Source organism: Piliocolobus tephrosceles, chromosome 17, assembly GCF_002776525.5.
Source record: "Piliocolobus tephrosceles isolate RC106 chromosome 17, ASM277652v3, whole genome shotgun sequence".
NCBI classification, from domain to species: domain Eukaryota; kingdom Metazoa; phylum Chordata; class Mammalia; order Primates; family Cercopithecidae; genus Piliocolobus; species Piliocolobus tephrosceles.
Genome location: NC_045450.1, coordinates 22,519,799 through 22,537,330, shown reverse-complemented (window position 1 = coordinate 22,537,330; position 17,532 = coordinate 22,519,799). Strand labels below are relative to the sequence as shown.

The window sequence follows — 17,532 nt, the reverse complement described above, 5'->3', positions numbered from 1 at the left end:
CTTCCTTCCTTCCTTCCTTCCTTCCTTCCTTCCTTCCTTCCTTCCTTTTTTTGAGACAGGGTCTTACTATGTCATCCAGGCTGGAGTGCGGTGGCGTAATCACGGCTCACTGCAGTCTGGACCTCCTGGGGCTCAGGTGATTCTCTTACCTCAGTCTCCCAAGTAGCTGGGACTACAGGCACGTGCCACCACACCTGGTTAATATTTGTATTTTTTGTAGAGACAAGGTCTCGCCACATTGCCCAGGTTGTTCTGGAGCTCCTGGGCTCAAGTGATCCATTTGCCTCTGCCTCCTAAAGTGCTGGGATTATGGGCACGAGCTGCCGTGCCTGGTCTTGTATTTGTCATTCTGTACCTTGATTTTTTTTCTCTAACAATGTGTCTTGAAGATCTTTTCATATCTACATACATATCTAACTCACTCTTCTGAATTGGTGCCTGGTAGTATTTCATGCTATAAATAAATCATGGACTATTGTCCATTTTCCTACTGAGGAACATATACAGGACACAGATCCCATGTCATATGCCAGACCAGGGGATCTGCTCCTTCTCTCTCAACAAACATTTCAATGTCACAATTAGGCAGTATCACATGGCCGTGAGCCACAGCAGTCTGATGAAGAATTTTACTGATGTGTGTTGGATGGTTCTTTTGAGTTTTATTTAAATTTTCTCCCAAACCTTGATGTATTTTGGGCTTGGGCTTCTGGATGTGTGCTAAATTAATTTGCATGTGTGATCTCAAAGGGAGGATTCAGAGTATGGAATAAGATTCTGCCCGAGGATCCCTTGCAAGGTACCACCCTCGACCCTTCCCAGCTCTCACACGGCCAACTGGGGAGCAGAGGGTACATCACCGCAATGTGAACGTGTGCCCGGCAGCTCTCACCTCAGGGGCGATGTAGTCCGGAGTGCCACAGAATGTCTTGGTTGTCACCCCATCCCAGATGTTCTCCTTACACATGCCAAAATCAGCAATCTTGATGTGCCCCTCAGAATCGAGCATCACGTTGTCAAGTTTTAGGTCACTATGGCAGACACAAGAATTTAGAGATTTAATTAATTGCTATGCATTTCAAGCCAAGCAACAGCCACTCATTATGCATAAAACACTGTGTTAGGTGTTGTGTGGGCACAAAGGTCAGTAGAAACCAGCCTTTGACCTCCAACAGCTTACAGTCTGGCAGGGAAATAAAAAGAGATCCACAAACCTCCGTGCTTTTCTTTTTCTACAGAGCCAACTGTGCCAAGTGTCTCACAAGGACACAAAGAGACAGCACTTCTGAAAAGAGGGAGAACCCCAGAAAGTTAAGCAAAGGGCAGAGCATCCATGACACTTCCTGGATCCAGGAAAATTCCAAGAATTTTCCTTTGCAACTTAAGGACCCCTTATATTTTGTAAGAAGATACATTTTTCACAAAATTATTATTTTTAAAAATATCTCTAAAGATTACAAAGAAAAAAAAGCTGATTGAAGGAAATATTTAATGCTAAGTGTTCCCTGATGTCTTGGACCACCTCCTAGGAAATGACCCAGGCGTTTCCATTGATTCTTTGAATCAAAAACTATTTGGCCAGGCATGTTGGCTCACACTTGCAATTCCAGCACTTTGGGGTGAAACCCCATCTCTACTAAAAATAAAAAATTAGCTGGACGTGGTGGCGGGTGCCTGTAGTCCCAGCTACCCGGGAGGCTGAGGCAGGAGAATAGCTTGAACCCGGGAGGCAGAGGTTGCAGTGAGCTGAGACAGCGCCACCGCACTCCAGCCTGGGTGACAGAGTGAGACTCCGTCTCAAAAACAACAAAAAAATATTGTTGCACAATTACTATATGACAGGCACTATGCCTGGATGTAGTATGTAGCTGTAAACAAGATAAGCCTCCTGTTCTCCAGATAAAATTTCAGTGCTGGGAAAAAGATAACAATTACTCTATAAGCATGATTATTATAGATTCTGATAAGTGGTATGATGAAAATAAAGAGGACATAAGATAGTGATTAGAGAAAGTCACTTTAAGCAGGGTGTCAGTCAGAAAGGACCTCTCTAAGGTGGTGACATTTGAGCTCTAACCTAAAGGATATGTGCTGTATTCTCCTTTATTTTCACATGTGTTGATAAGTAGAGCTTGATATTTTGGGGAACACTTGTAGGTCTTTAGCACACAAGATGGATCCAATATCAACACACGTTCCTCCTCCCTAAACACGTACTCCAATGTCAATGCTTTATATTTCAGCACCAGTGAGCAAAGCTAAGCGATGGATCAGATGGTCCCAGTCCTAAGAGAAGACGGGGAACTCCGACTTCCTGAGAGGTAGGGGGATCTATTGCTTAATTCAGATGTTTCCCTTCGGTCATCTTCACTGGGCAGTGGGCATTCTGCCTATTCTAGTATTTTGTGATGACAGCATTCTAATATTCCTTAGAAGAAACACCCTCGTCCAATTCTTCCATGGGTGTAACATGGCTTCCATGTAACATGGCTCCAGGAATGGTCATGTGGGCCTGTCCTGGCCAATGGAAATATTCCATTCTTCTGGTTACAGTGATTGATTCAGGAACGGGCATGTGATCCAACCTGAGCCAATCAAAGCTGTTAAGTATTAGTGCCGGCACTTTGGCTGGCACAATCAGGAAAGGGATAAGTGCATTTTACATTGGGGTTGTTCAAGTGGTATTATGGAAGTCTAGAAATTCCAGGGGTCACCAGATGAAGAGAAGCAATCTAATACAGAGAAAGTAGAGCCTAGAGGGAGGATGATAAAGTGTGCCCTCATAACGTGCACTTGAGCCTCTGCATGTATCCAGGCCTAAAGTCAGATCTGCATTTGGATTTTTAAGCTATGTCAGCCAACAAATGCCTCTTTTAACCTAAGTTACTTTGAATTGAGTTGCTGTCATCATTTCCGACTAAAAGAATACAATCTGAAAACTATATCCTGGCATCTCCTATCTGTGTCTGTGGGTTCTCCTTATTCAAACGGAGGGGGAGGTCCACTTGCACTCGCCCACTGATGTTTGCCAATCCCAACACGCCATGCCTTTGGCGCTGTCCGTGGTGCTGCTCGTATCCAGCCTTCATGCTCATCTACAAGCCACCGTGATTTGAGTGAAAGTTTGGAACTCAGAAAACCCAGGCTTTGCAGCAATTTGCTTTTCCTAAACTTACTAGGTAGGTCTATATGTGATATATGTGATTTCTCTAATAGTGGCAAATGACATCCCTTCAGCTGGACCACATGCCCAGAAGCAGGCAGCTGGGTAGACTAGGGAAGTGATAAAATCTTCATCTATTATAGAAAAGAAGTTTCTGATGCCAAGAGCCAGGCAGTCCTGTGGCTGGAGGGCACCTCTGTCATCTTCACTGTCACATAGCAGTGTTTTGATATCACACCCTAATCTTTTGTTCTATGTAATAAATCCTCATTTCTGCTTCAAATGATGGATGAAGAAATTATTTTCATTTTTCAGAAAACCATCAAGGGCAAAACCAACACACATTCCAGATATAGTGGTTGGTACATCAGAAACTAAGTTTGATAGGAAGAATCTTTTTCCCTCCTCGCCCCCCAACACAACATCTCCAGTTCCTTAAAGATGGTAAGTCTAACATAATCTGTCATCCTCTTTACTTAAGAACTGTTCAATTAAGTAGAGATTTAGATGAAGGAGGTAGTGATTTGTAACATCTTAAAAGACTTTACCACTACGAAGGCAATCTCTATGAAATGACAAAACCATACATCTTTTGTCAAGTAATTTATTTTTTACCATTTCTATTTGACTATCAATTTCAAGAAATCTATTTCCAAGAAGTGTTCTGGAGGGTGAGCAACAAAAACCAACTGTGATGACTTTTACCTGAAAAGGAATTCATCAAAGGATATTGGGGAGCTCATGGAATCTTTGAGGAGATTGAAGAACCAGACTAAGAGTCTATACAGCCCAAAACAATGCCTAACTGCAACTCAGAGCTTGTCCAATGACACCACCACCCAAGTTGCCATGGGACACAAACATCACCGCTTATTCCATGAAGCCCTAAGCTGGACTCTGCCTATTGCTGTTAAGACCCTCTTCTCTTGCCTCTGGAAAGTAACTGCTGATAATTACTATGGCCTCTCTTGATTCTGTGCTTTCTGCTTCCTTGGCCACTAGTTTCTGATTCAAGGTCTTGAGTAAGTGTGACCAAATGTCAGTGCATGGGTTGTGTGCCTGCCCTGGCTACAGGGGGGCTGTGAAATGAGTATCTGCCATTTTCGTATCTATAGTAGGAGATTGACTGTGTTCTTACACATATGCAAAAGAAGGGTTCAGATGAAGACTGGCCTAAAAGATTGATAAATATCCCTTTAAAGACCATATTAATAGTGGAAGATTAAAGGGAGAGTATGTAGTTAGTTTAGGAAAAGGGGCTTTGACATAGGTATCATATTAGCACCTGAAATGCTAATCTTTGAATTTTACCACCTGGATCTGGATTCATGGATCCCATATCCCAATGTGGCTTCCTGATTGATTAGAAACTAGCCCTGAATCACAACTCAATTGACTAGAACTCTAATTATTTCCTTTCCTGTTTCCTACACTGGGACTGGATTTTCTTCCAATAAACTTGTAGTTCCATGTTTAATCTTCTCAAGAACCCAGTTGGTTCTATTTTAGTAGAGGCACATCCCACATAGGAGTTAGGTCCTAATGTCAGCACCCAAGATGAAAATCATGTAGAGTGAAAAATCACCCATGATCCCCGTCTCTGTGGTTAAGCACGAGCTGAAGTCATTGGCTTGAATTTAGAGATCACATCATATGGAAGAGATCATATGCACCTTTTTTTTTTTTTTTTTTTTTTGGAGATGGAGTTTCATTCTTGTTGCCCAGGCTGGAGTGCAACAGGGCAATCTTGGCTCACCACAACTTCTGTCTCCTGGGTTCAAGTGATTCTCCTGCCTCAGCCTCCCAAGTAGCTGGGATTACAGGCATGTGCAACCACACCCAGCTAATGTTCGTATTTTTTTTAGTAGAGATGGGGTTTCACCATGTTGGCCAGGCTGGTCACCAACTCCTGACCTCAGGCAATCCACCCACCTCAGCCTCTCTACGTGCTGGGTTTACAGGCGTGAGCCACTGCCCCCAGCCTCATGTGTACCTTTCAACACCAGAATTATATTCAGCACAAAATGATACTGTCACTATGAGAGTCAAAAGAGAAACTAAGGGAATTAGATGATTTCCACGTGCCATTTCATGCACACAGAGTGAATGTGTTCATTGAGGGCAAACATGGGCATGGACAGAATGATCATACCATTTAAAATTTAAATTCTTCTTTTTTTAGAGACAGGGTCTTGCTCTGTTGCCCAGGCTGGAGTGCAGTGGCACCATCATAGCTTACTGCAGTTTCGAACTCCTGGGCTCAAGTGATCCTCCTGCCTCAGCTTCTAAATTCATCTTCTTCTATTTTTACACTTTCACTAGGATCACCCACGTGCCAAGTAAAACCCCTCCTTTTCTTGACCTTCTTCCCTCCATCATTAGGAGAAAGTAGGAATGGCGGGGACTTTGTGCACTCAGAATAAGATCATCCTTTCCCCTGTAGATTTCATATCAGCACTCCAAGGTGTGACTAAAAGCCCCAGGACTCTGAAAGCTTCTGACAAGGCCCCCACTTCCCATCCCTCCATCCTGCCAGCACCCCATAGCCTTGCCTCCACTATCTGCCTTGTACTTACTAGGGCTAAACTTATCATGCTTTTTTTTTTTTTTTTTTTTTTTTTGAGACAGGGTCTCGCTCTGTCACCCAGGCTGGAATGCAGTAGTATGATCATAGCTCACTGCATCCTTGAACTCCTGGGCTCAATTGATAATCCCACCTCAGTCTCCTAAGTAGCTAGGTCTATAGGTATGCACCACCACACCTGGCTAATTGTATTTTATTTTTAGAGATGAGGGCCTCACTACGTTGCCTAGGCTGGTCTGAAGCTCCTAGCTTGAAGCATTCTTCCTGCCTCGGCATCCCAAAGTGCTGGGATTACAGGTGGTAGCTACTGTGCCCAGCCCCCTCATGCCTTTTAATCCCATATCCTGCAGTTAAAGCAAAAGGCCCAGGACTCCCAAGTCACCCCTAACTCTCCAGGCTCTCATCACTATGCTCTCTACAGAATGAGAGGGAATCCTCCAATACCCAGGGTACACCAGCACCCTCCCCTGCTTGATTTATCTCCATAGTACTTATCACTACTTGGCAGACTATGTTTTTATGATTCACTTATCTGTCTCCCACCACGAAAAGATAAACTCCACAGGGGCCAGGGGTTTCATCTGTTTTATTCACTTCTGTATGCCCACCACCCAGAAGAGTGCCTAGAACAGAGTAGGATTTGATAAATATGTGTCAAACGCATGAATGGAATAGACTTTTGTGGTTCTTCATAATCTTTGAAATAGACCCCCACCCATGCCAAGCGCTGTTTGGAAGCCTCATGCCTTGCAGCCTCTCTTGCATAACAAACCAGCCCAAGCCTGCACTGGCTATGCCATTTGCATCGACGTAGTACAAGGAGAATTGTACGCCCTGGACTCACTGACAAATAGCAGCCTCGGGTGCAATCGTCTGCCTTGCATGAAATATAAAACGATATGACTCATGCAGCTATGATCATCCATTTGTTCCTCCAAAAACCAGCAAATGCCAAGTCCTGAACTTAATCCTGTCTTTCAGAGCAGCCACTCAGAGATCCATTTCCAAGTTGTAGTTACATAGCAGAAATAAATAAATAAATAAATAAATAAATAAATAAATAAATAAATAAATAAATAAATAACGTTTCATAGTAACGTGATCCATCACATTCTGCCAACCAAAATTCTTTGCCTGCTCCTCAAATGTAGGGTCCACAAGCAAGAGAAAGAAGTACTGGGGTCCTCTCTGTGAGTCTCCTCTTAGAGCAAATGGTCTCCTGTTTGAGGCTCTGAACTATCATTGGTGACACAGTCCATCGAGATTTTCTACCACCATATAGAGCTGTCCAAACTTTGCCAGGGCAGTGGGCGATGCTGCCTGGCAGAACACATGCCCAAGTTAGTTCTGGAGGATTCCTCCCCCACCACGGATTCTAATTTTAAAAGCAGCTGAAGAAAGAGGCAGGGCAGGGAGGAGCTGAGGGAGATGAAGAGATGGAAAGTACAGCAGTGTTCACTTACCGGTAAATGATGCCCTTACTCTGTAAGAAGAACAGACCGATGGCAATTTCTGCAGCGTAAAATCTGAAATTAAAAAAAAGAAAAAAAAAGCAATGGAGAAATTCAAGGACACCATATGCTTGGCAATGCTCAGAATTCAATACAATATTGAACTAGGTGCAGGGCATTAAAGAACCCATGGATAGTCCACTAAATAGCTCATAAAATGCTGAGAGTACGGATGGATTCACAGGGTGGTTTAGAAGGTGATGGGGTTGCCTTAAGGACAAATTGGGTGTAGGCAGAAGTTCAGCAATTGTATAGTGGAGAGGGGGCCATGGGATATGATGAGCTGGATGGAGAATTATGGTTTCACTAGCTGGGCAACATAGTGAGGCCTTCTCTCTACTAAAAATAAAAGAAAAAAAAATAACTGGGAGTGATGGCACATGCCTGTGATCCCAGCTACTTGGAAGGCTGAGGCAAGAGGATTGCTTGAGCCCAGGAGATCAAGGCTGCAGAGAGCTATAATCAGGGTCACTGCACTCCAGTCTGAGCAACAGAGTGAGACCCTGTCCCCCATCCCCCACAAAAAGAGAGAGAATTATAGTTTCAGACTGTATAGCAAGTTAAAATTATCTTGACAATAGCAGCTAACATCTGTTGAAGGTTTACCATCTGCCTAGCACCGTTTTAGGCATTACCTGATTTAATCCCAATAATAGTGCTGTAAGGTAGGTCCTACTATTATCTTCGCATTCCTCAAATGAGGAAACTGAGGGTTAGAGAGATTAACTTGGGCAAGTTATATAGCGAATGAATGGCACAGCTGGAATCAGAAACAACATCTGTCTAAAGTGTAACCTCTTATTGAAGGTCAACCCATAAAGAAAGAGGTTTCGAGAGAACTAGGAAGCCCAGTTATGCCACGAAGGTTGGGCAGGGCTTTGGGGAACTATGCAAAGTGTCTTGACATGTCTTGTGTGACAACAGAATTAAAGCCTATGGTCAATCAGATGTTAGAAGTAAAAGCAAAGCTAATCCTATTAGAGTCATGCCAGGAGATATGAATGGCTAGATTTGGAAGCACAAGAATAATGCAAATCCTATCAGAACACAGTGCTCACAACCTGGCCAGGTGGGAGGAGAGGGGGCAAGCTGAACTGGGCGGGAGCTACCGAGCCTCTGGTATGACAGGGTGGGGTTCTAGATGAGCTCTGGGGGCTCTATGGAGAGGCAATAAGATCCTAGCAAACTCCCCAGGAGAGGTTATCATTGCTGATTCCTACAACTTGCAATGTTCCTAAGCAGGGGAGTGACATGATGAGATTTGTGTTCTGAAAAGAAGAGACTGTAGCTGCCTTTTAAACTGAAGGGGATGGAGTTGACTCAGCAGAGGAAACACATTTCCAACAACCAAGAATCAGTCTCCCCATCCCAGGAACCACAGACCATTGCCACTGAGCACCTTGATCCTTCACCCCCGTGGAGTGAAGGCATCTAAGAGGGAGGGTGGCATAAGATAAAGAACATGTGCAAAGAAACACTGGGGTCAGAATTCAGGAACTGCTTCTTACTAGCTCCATGAATATGAGCAAGCTTTCAAAACCTTGCATCTCCATTTCCTTGTTTGTAAAGCAGAGGTGGTAGCATCTCCCTCCCAGAGTTATTCTCAGGGTTGAGACGATGTTTGTTAAGCACTTAGGGCCTGGCTCATAGTAAGTTCTCAATAAATATTAGCAAATGGACACATAAAATCTACAGTGATAATCCCCAGGGAAGATATAGGGCCTTTCTAAGCAGTCAGGGACATGAATTAGAAATAAAGAAATAGCTGTGGTTTTAGAGCTTTGAGTTTTGTTTTATTTTTCAGAAGAGACTACAGTGTGCGCCACCATCCCCAGCTAAGTTTTTTATTTTTTATAGAGATGATATCTAGTCATGGTGCCCAGGCTGGCCTTTAACTCCTGAGCTCAAGCGATCCTCCAATCTCAGCCTCCCAAAACAGAGATTACAGGTATGAGCCATGGTGTCTGGCTGAGCTTCAGGTTCTTAACTGGTGTCAGAAAAAAAAAGAAGCATCTCATATTAAGCAGAACACCTTTCTTCCCTGGCTAAATATTTTTTCAAAAAGATGCCCGAGGTGTTTAAAAATCCCTCTTTGGCAAAAACAAACAAACAAAAAACACCCAAAGGAACCACTAACCTACCTATTTATCCCAAAGAGAAAGCACAGCACTAGTTCTCACTTACACAGCATGGGGCTCCTTGAACCGGCCAACTTGCTGGATGTGATACATGAGGTCGCCCCCGTTGACATACTCCATCACAAAGTACAGGCGGTCCTGGAAGAGGACAGCAAACAGCAACATTAGCATCCTGTAGCTTCTGGGGCTCCAAATGGACAGTGAGGGAAGAGCTGGAATTTATGATGAAAACTTCCAGGACTCTCTGACAGATCCCTGTTTGCTGGGCTTGCTGTTTCCCCAAGGGTAACGTTTTTGTTACTGGAACTATGCAAGCGAGCATAGGTGATACACAGATAATTTTTTTCATTAACAATTACAACGTTGGCTAGGCATGGTGGCTCATGCCTACAGATTACACCTGTAATCTCCGCACTTTGGGAGACTGAGGTGGGCAGATCACCTGAGGTCAGGAGTTAAAGACCAGCCTGGCCAAAATGGCAAAATTCCATCTCTACTGAAAAAAAACAAAAGGAAAAAAAACAAAAATTAGCAAGTCATGGTGGCAGGTGCCTGTAATCCCAGCTACTCAGGAGGCTGAGGCAGGAGACTCGCTTGAACCTGGGAGGGAGATGTTGCAGTGAGCCAAGATCATGACACTGCACTCCAGCCTGGGTGAGAGTGAGACTCCATCTCTATAATAATAATAATAATAATAATAATAATTACAAGTTTATATTTTTTGTTGGAAAATATAATTAGCATATTAATATTGTGACTTAACTGATATTATTGTTTAGGATAAGGCTGATTTTAACAAAAAGTGGAAAATATTAAGTAAATAATGTTACAGATGATAGGTAGCTGTAGTAGCCAGCCTTTATGATGCCCTCCCACCACCCCAGTGATTTTTCAAACTCTTGGTATTTATATACTTGTGTAGTACCTTCCCATAACGAATAGGACTGACCTGTGTAACCCATTGGATATTGCAAAAATGACAGTGTATGACTTCCAGGAGTAGTACATAAAAGACCTACAGCTTCCACCCTGCTCTCTCAGATCACTTGCTTTTTGGGAAGCCTGCCGCCATGCCATGAGGATGCTCAAGCAGTACTACAGAAAGGTACATTTGGCAAAGAACTGAGGCCTCCTGCCAACAGCCAGCACCAACTCCAGTCCTGTGAGAGAATCACCTTGGAAACAGATCCTTCACCCGAGACAAGCCTTCAGATGAATAGAATTCCAGCTGGCAATCTGACTCAATCCTTTGAGACCCAGAGCCAGATCAACTAGGTAAAGCATTCCCAAATTCCTGCCCTACAGCAACTGAGATCATGAATGCTTATTGTTGTTTTAAGCCACTGAATTTTGAGGTACTCACCAAAAGATAACACAGTAGCTATCAAAAACAAAAAGATGAATTATCAAGGTTTGAAAAACAGTAACCTAGGAAGGCATGTCCAGAAGTAAAAGAAATGGGGCCAGAAAAAAATCTGTGTCCTAATCAGGGAAGTTTTCAGCATGTCTTTCAAGGGATATTGTGAACTTCTTCAAGTCAGGGGCTATGCCCTTCTTGGCTGTGTAAGCCCTGTTCCTGATAGCACAACTAGCACATAGTAGGTGCCCAGAGAGTGAAAGGGCAAAAGCTTTGGTGCCAAAGACACTTCATTTGGAAATCTAGCTCTGTCTCTTAATAGCTGGATGTATCTGGAGAAGTTATTCAACACCTGGGTTTCCTCATCTGTCAAGAGGAGATAAGAGTAGAACCTCAGTGATGTTGCTGGGATTAAATAAGACAGATGTGTGTTTTGGTCCTTGGGCAACACCAATATGTGACTTGCGTCTCTCCTTCCATCAGAGGGTGTTTGCTAAATGAATGAATCACTTTGTTTCTTCTTAGAGACTTCTGCTTGGGTGAAATCTCTCCTTTACGCTACATTCCTTTGGCTTGCAATGGCAGAGTCTGCGCTAACGAATTTGGGAACTGAAGTCCGTCTTATGTTCTCAGCCTAAAAAAGTCACTTCCTCTAACCCACCCAATCTAAATTAGGTCTGCCGTTATACTCTTCCATGAAACCCTGTGGGCTTTTTTCTTTTCTTTTCTTTTTTAAATCTCTAACCACATCATAATTTGTTAATTATATTTTGAACTTAATGGTTATTTATTTCATCTATCTATTCAAGTAAAAAAAAATGTATAGAGTCCTACTAGGTACCAGGTTATAGATGGGTGCTGAGGATAGAGCAGTGAACAAAGCCAACAAGAATTCCTGGCCTTTATCTTTCATTCCAGCAGGTAGACACAGATAAAGACAATAAATGCTAAACATAATAAATAAATTATAGAGAATGTTAAAAGATAGCCGGGCACAGTGGCTCGTGCCTGTAATCCTAGCACTTTGGGAGACTGAGCCAGGCAGATCACCTGAGGTCAGGGGCTCAAGACCAACCTGGCTAACATAGTGAAACCCTGTCTCTGCTAAAATATAAAAACAAAAATTAGCTGGGCATGATGGTGCATGCCTTTAGTCCCAGCTACTAGAGAGGCTGATGCAGCAGAGTTGCTTGAACCTGGGAGGTGGAGGTCGCAGTGAGCCAAGCTCACACCACTGCACTCCAGCCTGGGCAACAGAGTGAGACTCTGTCTCAAGAAATTAAATAAATAAATAAAAATAAAAATAGAAGATTAAAAGATTAAAAAGTGCTATGGGGGAAAAGCAGAGCAAAGTATGGAGGATTGGGAGTACCAGCTTAATGAGATGGGAGAAAGGAGTTCCAATTTCAATAAAGTATTCAGGATAATCTTATTTAGAAGGCGATCCTTCAGCAAAGACTTGAAGGAGATGACGAAAGCAGCTATGCAGGTTATCTAGAGTGAGAGTTTACCAGGCGGAGAAACAGGCTGTGCAAAGGCCCTGAGGCTAGAGTATACCTCATGTGCTTGGAGAAGAAAGAAGAAGGGGGACAGGGTAGGAGATGAGCCCAGAGCGGTGCTGAGGGACTCATCATGTAAGGTCATGTAGGCTAATACAAAGGTTCAGGGTCTCACTCTGAAAGAAATGGACTAATGTCAAATGTGACTGAACGTTCCACAAATCCAGAACCGTGTAAAAATTGTTTACCACTATGTACCAATAGCCCAGCACTATGCCTGGCCAAAGCGAGCCATCAGTACACATTAATTAAGTGAAAAATGGGTGATCCTCAAGGCAGCAGGAGTTACTGGGTCTCCAAAGCACCATTCATACAGTCAGAAGAGTGGAATGAAAGCACGGACTCCACGTTTTCTGACTACTGGGGAGGCTTGGGAAGACCATTTTATATCCCCAAGCCTTGATATCTTCACTTATAAAATGAGGATAACATATTCGATAATCTCTAACAGACTGACTGAGGGGCTGGAATGGAACATACATAGGGCTGCAAGCTAAATGTGATGAAAATGAGATGTCCTGGCAGCACTGCCTGAGTATTGAAGCCAGACCAGTGTTTTCCAAACTCAAGTTGTATCTCACTTTAACTGATCATTAAATCAATTTGGTGGGTCATGATCAACTTAAAAAAAAAAAAAAAAGAAGAACAGAAAAAAGAGGTCGGGCATTGTGGCTCGCTCCTGCAATCCCAGAACTTTGGTGGGACTGTGACAGGAGGATCACTTGAGGCTAGGAGTTTGAGAACAGCCTGGGGAACATAGCAAGACTCTGCCTCTATACCTCCCCCCCAAAAAATTAGCCAGGTATAGTGGTGAGCACCTGTAGTCCCAGCTATTCATGAGGCTGAGGCAAGAGGATCGCTTGAGCCCAGGAGTTCAAGGCTATAGTGAGCCATGAGCCATGGTGGTGCCACTGCACTCCAGCCAGGGCAACAGAGTGAAATTCTGTCTCAAAAAAAAAAAAAAGAAAGAAAGAAAAAAAAAAGAAGAAAGAAAAACAATGAAATGGAAATTATCAGTGCATGCTGCACAGAACACCACTAAGTACTTTTTGTGGAATATATGTTTTGGTTATATTTATATGTTGCTATGGCTGAGTCACAATGTAAAAGGTGACTTGCTGTCAAAAGTTGCAAAGCTATTGTGAGGGGCTATAAAACCAGAAGAAGAGGTGGTGGGAAAGTGAAGCAAAGATTTCACCTTTTAAGTCAATACAGTATTTGAAGTCTTGTTGCACTACTTACTAACTGCAACACTGAGCAGTTATTTAACCTAGTATTGGGCTTTCTCTTCTCCTGTAGACGGGACATTTTTGACTTGCCCACAGAGCATTAAACAACGACACATGTGTAGAGTGTCTAACATAATGCTGGCGATATAACAAACATTTAATCCACCATTTAAAAAAATTTTCCTTACAGCACATAGAACTTTATCTTATATGTAATGTCATATGTGCATTTATCAAATGTGGGAGTGCCTAATAACTACAACAACAACAATGAAATTAAGCTCTCTTGGGTACTTACCATGTGATGAGCTGAATGCTTTGCATATTTTGTCTCACTTGTCCCTCTACAAAACTCAATGTGACAAGTATAATCATTCTCTCCCTTCTAAAGAGGAGAAAGTTGAAGCTCAGAAAGGGTAAGTAACTTGCCAGTGGTCTCTCAGCTGAGAAGTTGCTGCAAAGCCAGGATCTGAACCTTAGGCATTTGGTTCCAGACTCTACACTCTCAACCCCTCATGATGCTGCCTCCAGTGGGTACATCTTGTGTGAAAGGTTCTGAGCTAGACATTGTACGGATGTGTGAATGTGTCCTCCCCTCAAAGAGCTTCCAGTCCAGGAGGGGAGAGAAGGCACATGGAGATCTAGTGGTACATCAAGACAGAAGCTGGCAGGTTACAGGAGAGCACAAGTTAACCAATTTTTTTTGTTGTTGTTGTTTGTTTTTTTGAGACAGGGTCTCACTGTGTCGCTCAGTCTGGAGTACAATGGCACGATCTCTGCTCGCTGCAGCCTCAACCTCCCAGGCTCAAGTGATCCTCCTGCCTCAGCCTCCCCAGTAGCTGGGACTACAGGTGCACACAACCACACCTGGCTAATTTTTGTAGTTTTCGTAGAGACAGGGTTTTGCCGTATTGCCCACACTGACTAATTTTTAGAAAATGAATGGTTTTTATTTCTCAGACCAATACTACTTCACCTTCTCAACATGTCTAATGAGAAAAGGAGGTGAAATGATCACTTATGTTCTCAGGGTCCAAGGCATAGGAGATTTGCCAAAAGGTCACATATAAGTTGATGGTAAAATGCAGACAGTAAGCCAGAACAGCCAACACCCAGCCCCTGGTTCTTTGGTTTTTTCTTCTTCTTCTTCTTTTTTTTTTTTTTAATAGAAAACAAGCCTAAAAATAGCATCTGTCTTTGCTGCACGTTGAAGAGAACCAAAACACTTGCTTTTAAAAATTATTTTTAAAGCTAGCAGATGGCATCGGCCGCAGGGAGAGAAGTAAGTGAGAGAGAGATTTCACTCGCTTGCTTTCTGCTCGGAAGAACTCAGCTTGCCCCCCAAACTCATTAGTCGGAATCCCCACACTGGGGCATCGCTCCACTGTGGGTAAGGCCGTGTTTTGTGGTATATTTCTACCACTAACCATATGCAGGGAAACCCTAAGATCTATCATCTTTGAACTGTACTGAGCATGTGGCTTTGACACACCAGCGCCTAAGCTATTAAATGTTATGGCTGGCATCTCACTGTCCTTTTATTTCTGAACAAACACTTAATGATGCCCACTCTATGCCAGGAGCAACTTTATTGCCAGAGATGTTTCTGTGGATAATCCACAGTGCCAGATGTTAAGGATTCCCAGGCAAGGGACAGGGGCCAGATAAATTTCCAAATGGCCGTGTTTCCCAAAATGGGTAGGAGATCATTTTGAGTAGTCCACGGATGTATGATGGTTTCACCTTTATGGCTTTGTATTTGTTTTAACGTATATTGTGGAAAATACAACTAAGCACTTTAGGCTCCTGATTTGATGGCTCTTATTGCTGGAGAGGGAGAGTAAAATTCATGGAGTCATATAAGAGAAAAAGGGGGAAAGGTCGGGTAAGACCAGATTATGACACACTGCCTAAGACCATCCACCCGAACGTGACTCATCTCCCAAAGGGCTTTAAGATCTTCACCAAGTTTCTCCCCCTCCTCTACTAAAATTGACTTATTTTTTAAAAAATTTTCATTAACTCAGTTTAAAAAACTTAAACACAATTATTTAAAAAATTTTAAACTTCATACCAAAGTCATAAATGGAAATTCATCCTCTCTGTAGAAAAGAAGTGCCTATCTGGGCCGGGTGTGGTGGCTCCCACCTGTAAGCACTTTGGGAGGTCGAGATGGGTGGATCACTTAAGGCCAAGAGCTTGAGACCAGCCTGGCCAACATGGTGAAACCCTGTCTCTCTTGAAAATACAAAAATTAGCTGGATATGGTGACACACACCTCCAATCTCAGCTATTTGGAAGGCTGAGGCACAAGAATGGCTTGATCTGAGGATGTGGAGGTTGCTGTGAGCCCAGATCGTGCCACTGCACTCCAGCCTGGGCAAGAGTGAGACTCTGCCTCAAAAAAAAAAAAAAAAAAAAAAAAAAAAAAAGAAGAGGAAGAAGAAGAAAGAAAAAGAAGAAAGAAAGAAAAGAAAAAAAAATCTTTACCAAGTTTGTCTGCCTTTTCTACTAAAATTGACTTATTTTAAAAGTATTTTTATTAACTCACTTAAAAAAAACTGAAACACAATTATTTTAAAAATTTTAAATTTCATACCAAAGCCATAAATGGAAATTCAACCTCTCTGCAGAAAAGAAGTGCATATCTGGAGTCCATCATCTTTATGCAATATCCAGTCTGGCTCTGGTACATCAATCCTTTAAATGACTTATTTTAAAAATAAATGCAATGTGTTCATGTACCACCAGGTTCATCTCCCACTCCACAGTAAGCAACATCAAAATCTGGAAAACATTGTCAGAAGCACTCCAGAGCCAATCTGGAGCACAGAAGTGAGTTTTAGAACTTTCATCCAGTGCTTATTTTTGCAAGTCATGGCTTTAGGCAGGCATTAAAAGGATGAAAATGATGAATAAGGTTCAGGCTTGCCCTCGGGGAATTCAGAATCTTGTTTAAAACAAATAGACAACTAATTCAAACGCTAATCTAAAATAGAATGTGGCCGGGCACAGGGGCTCATGCCTGTAATCCCAGCAGTTTGAGAGGCTGAGGTGGGAGGACCACTTTTGAGCTCAGAAGTTCCAGACCAGCCTGGGCAACACGGCAAGACCCTGGCTCTACAAAAAATAAAAAAATTAGCCAGGCACGGTGGCGCACACCTGTAGTCTCAGCTACTCAGGAGGCTCAGGTGAGAGGACGGCTTTTGCCTGGGAGGTCAAGGCTGCAGTGAGCAGTGATTGCACCACTGCACTCCAGCCTGGGTGACAGAGTGAGACCGTGTTTCAAATAAAAGTAAATAAATAAATACATAAATAGAATGTGATAAAAGAAAGTGCATGAGAGGCATAAAGAGCGAACTATGGGGGCTTCAGCTAACTAAATGGACCTCACGTACTGCCTCCAATTCTTACATATTATTCCCCTCCACAGCACCCTTAAATTTACTTTTGTTCCCCATTCCTCTTATGAAATTATTGCAAAATCTTCCTTATCACCACACTTAGTGTTTTTTGATTAGGGCTTATTTGTTGGACTCTAACATATGAAAATCAAAAGAAGTATTTCTTGCATATAGACTTGAAGTCCAGATTGGCTCTCTCCTACTTACTCAATTTTCCAAGAAGAACTTGTCACAGCTCAGAATTTCAACTCTCATCTCTCTGGGCTGATGAGTCTTGACTTATATTTCTATCCTCTCCCTGTCTCCTGAGCTCCAGTCAGCTCCAGCTGGCTACAGGACGTTTCTACGTGGGTGTTCCACCGTCAACTCCAATTAAAAGCTCGGAAAGGCAAACTCACCATCTTTCTCTTCAAACTGGCTAGTCTGCTTGACTTTAAAGGGCTTCTTCAAAATTGTCATTGCTGTTGTGATTCTTCATTACATGATTATCACTGCCCTCTAAGCTTCAAGTGCCTTCAGGTAATTTAAAATTCCCCTTCTCCTTAACCTCTCATAATCAGTAAATAAATAAAACCAAATGTTTGTCT

General features: G+C 42.7%; 1 protein-coding gene across 2 annotated transcripts in view; it reads right to left on the bottom strand.

Annotated features, from left to right (window-relative positions):
* PRKCB (protein kinase C beta) overlaps window positions 1-17,532 on the bottom strand; it is a 382,686-nt gene that overhangs the window by 39,193 nt on the left and 325,961 nt on the right. For both annotated transcript variants that reach the window (XM_023189314.1, XM_023189313.1), the window contains exons 11-13: window positions 9,443-9,534; window positions 7,211-7,273; window positions 893-1,031 (exon numbers count right to left, since the gene is read on the bottom strand). In XM_023189314.1, the coding sequence (XP_023045082.1) occupies window positions 893-1,031; window positions 7,211-7,273; window positions 9,443-9,534 (294 nt within the window). The remainder of the gene's footprint in view (window positions 1-892; window positions 1,032-7,210; window positions 7,274-9,442; window positions 9,535-17,532) is intronic.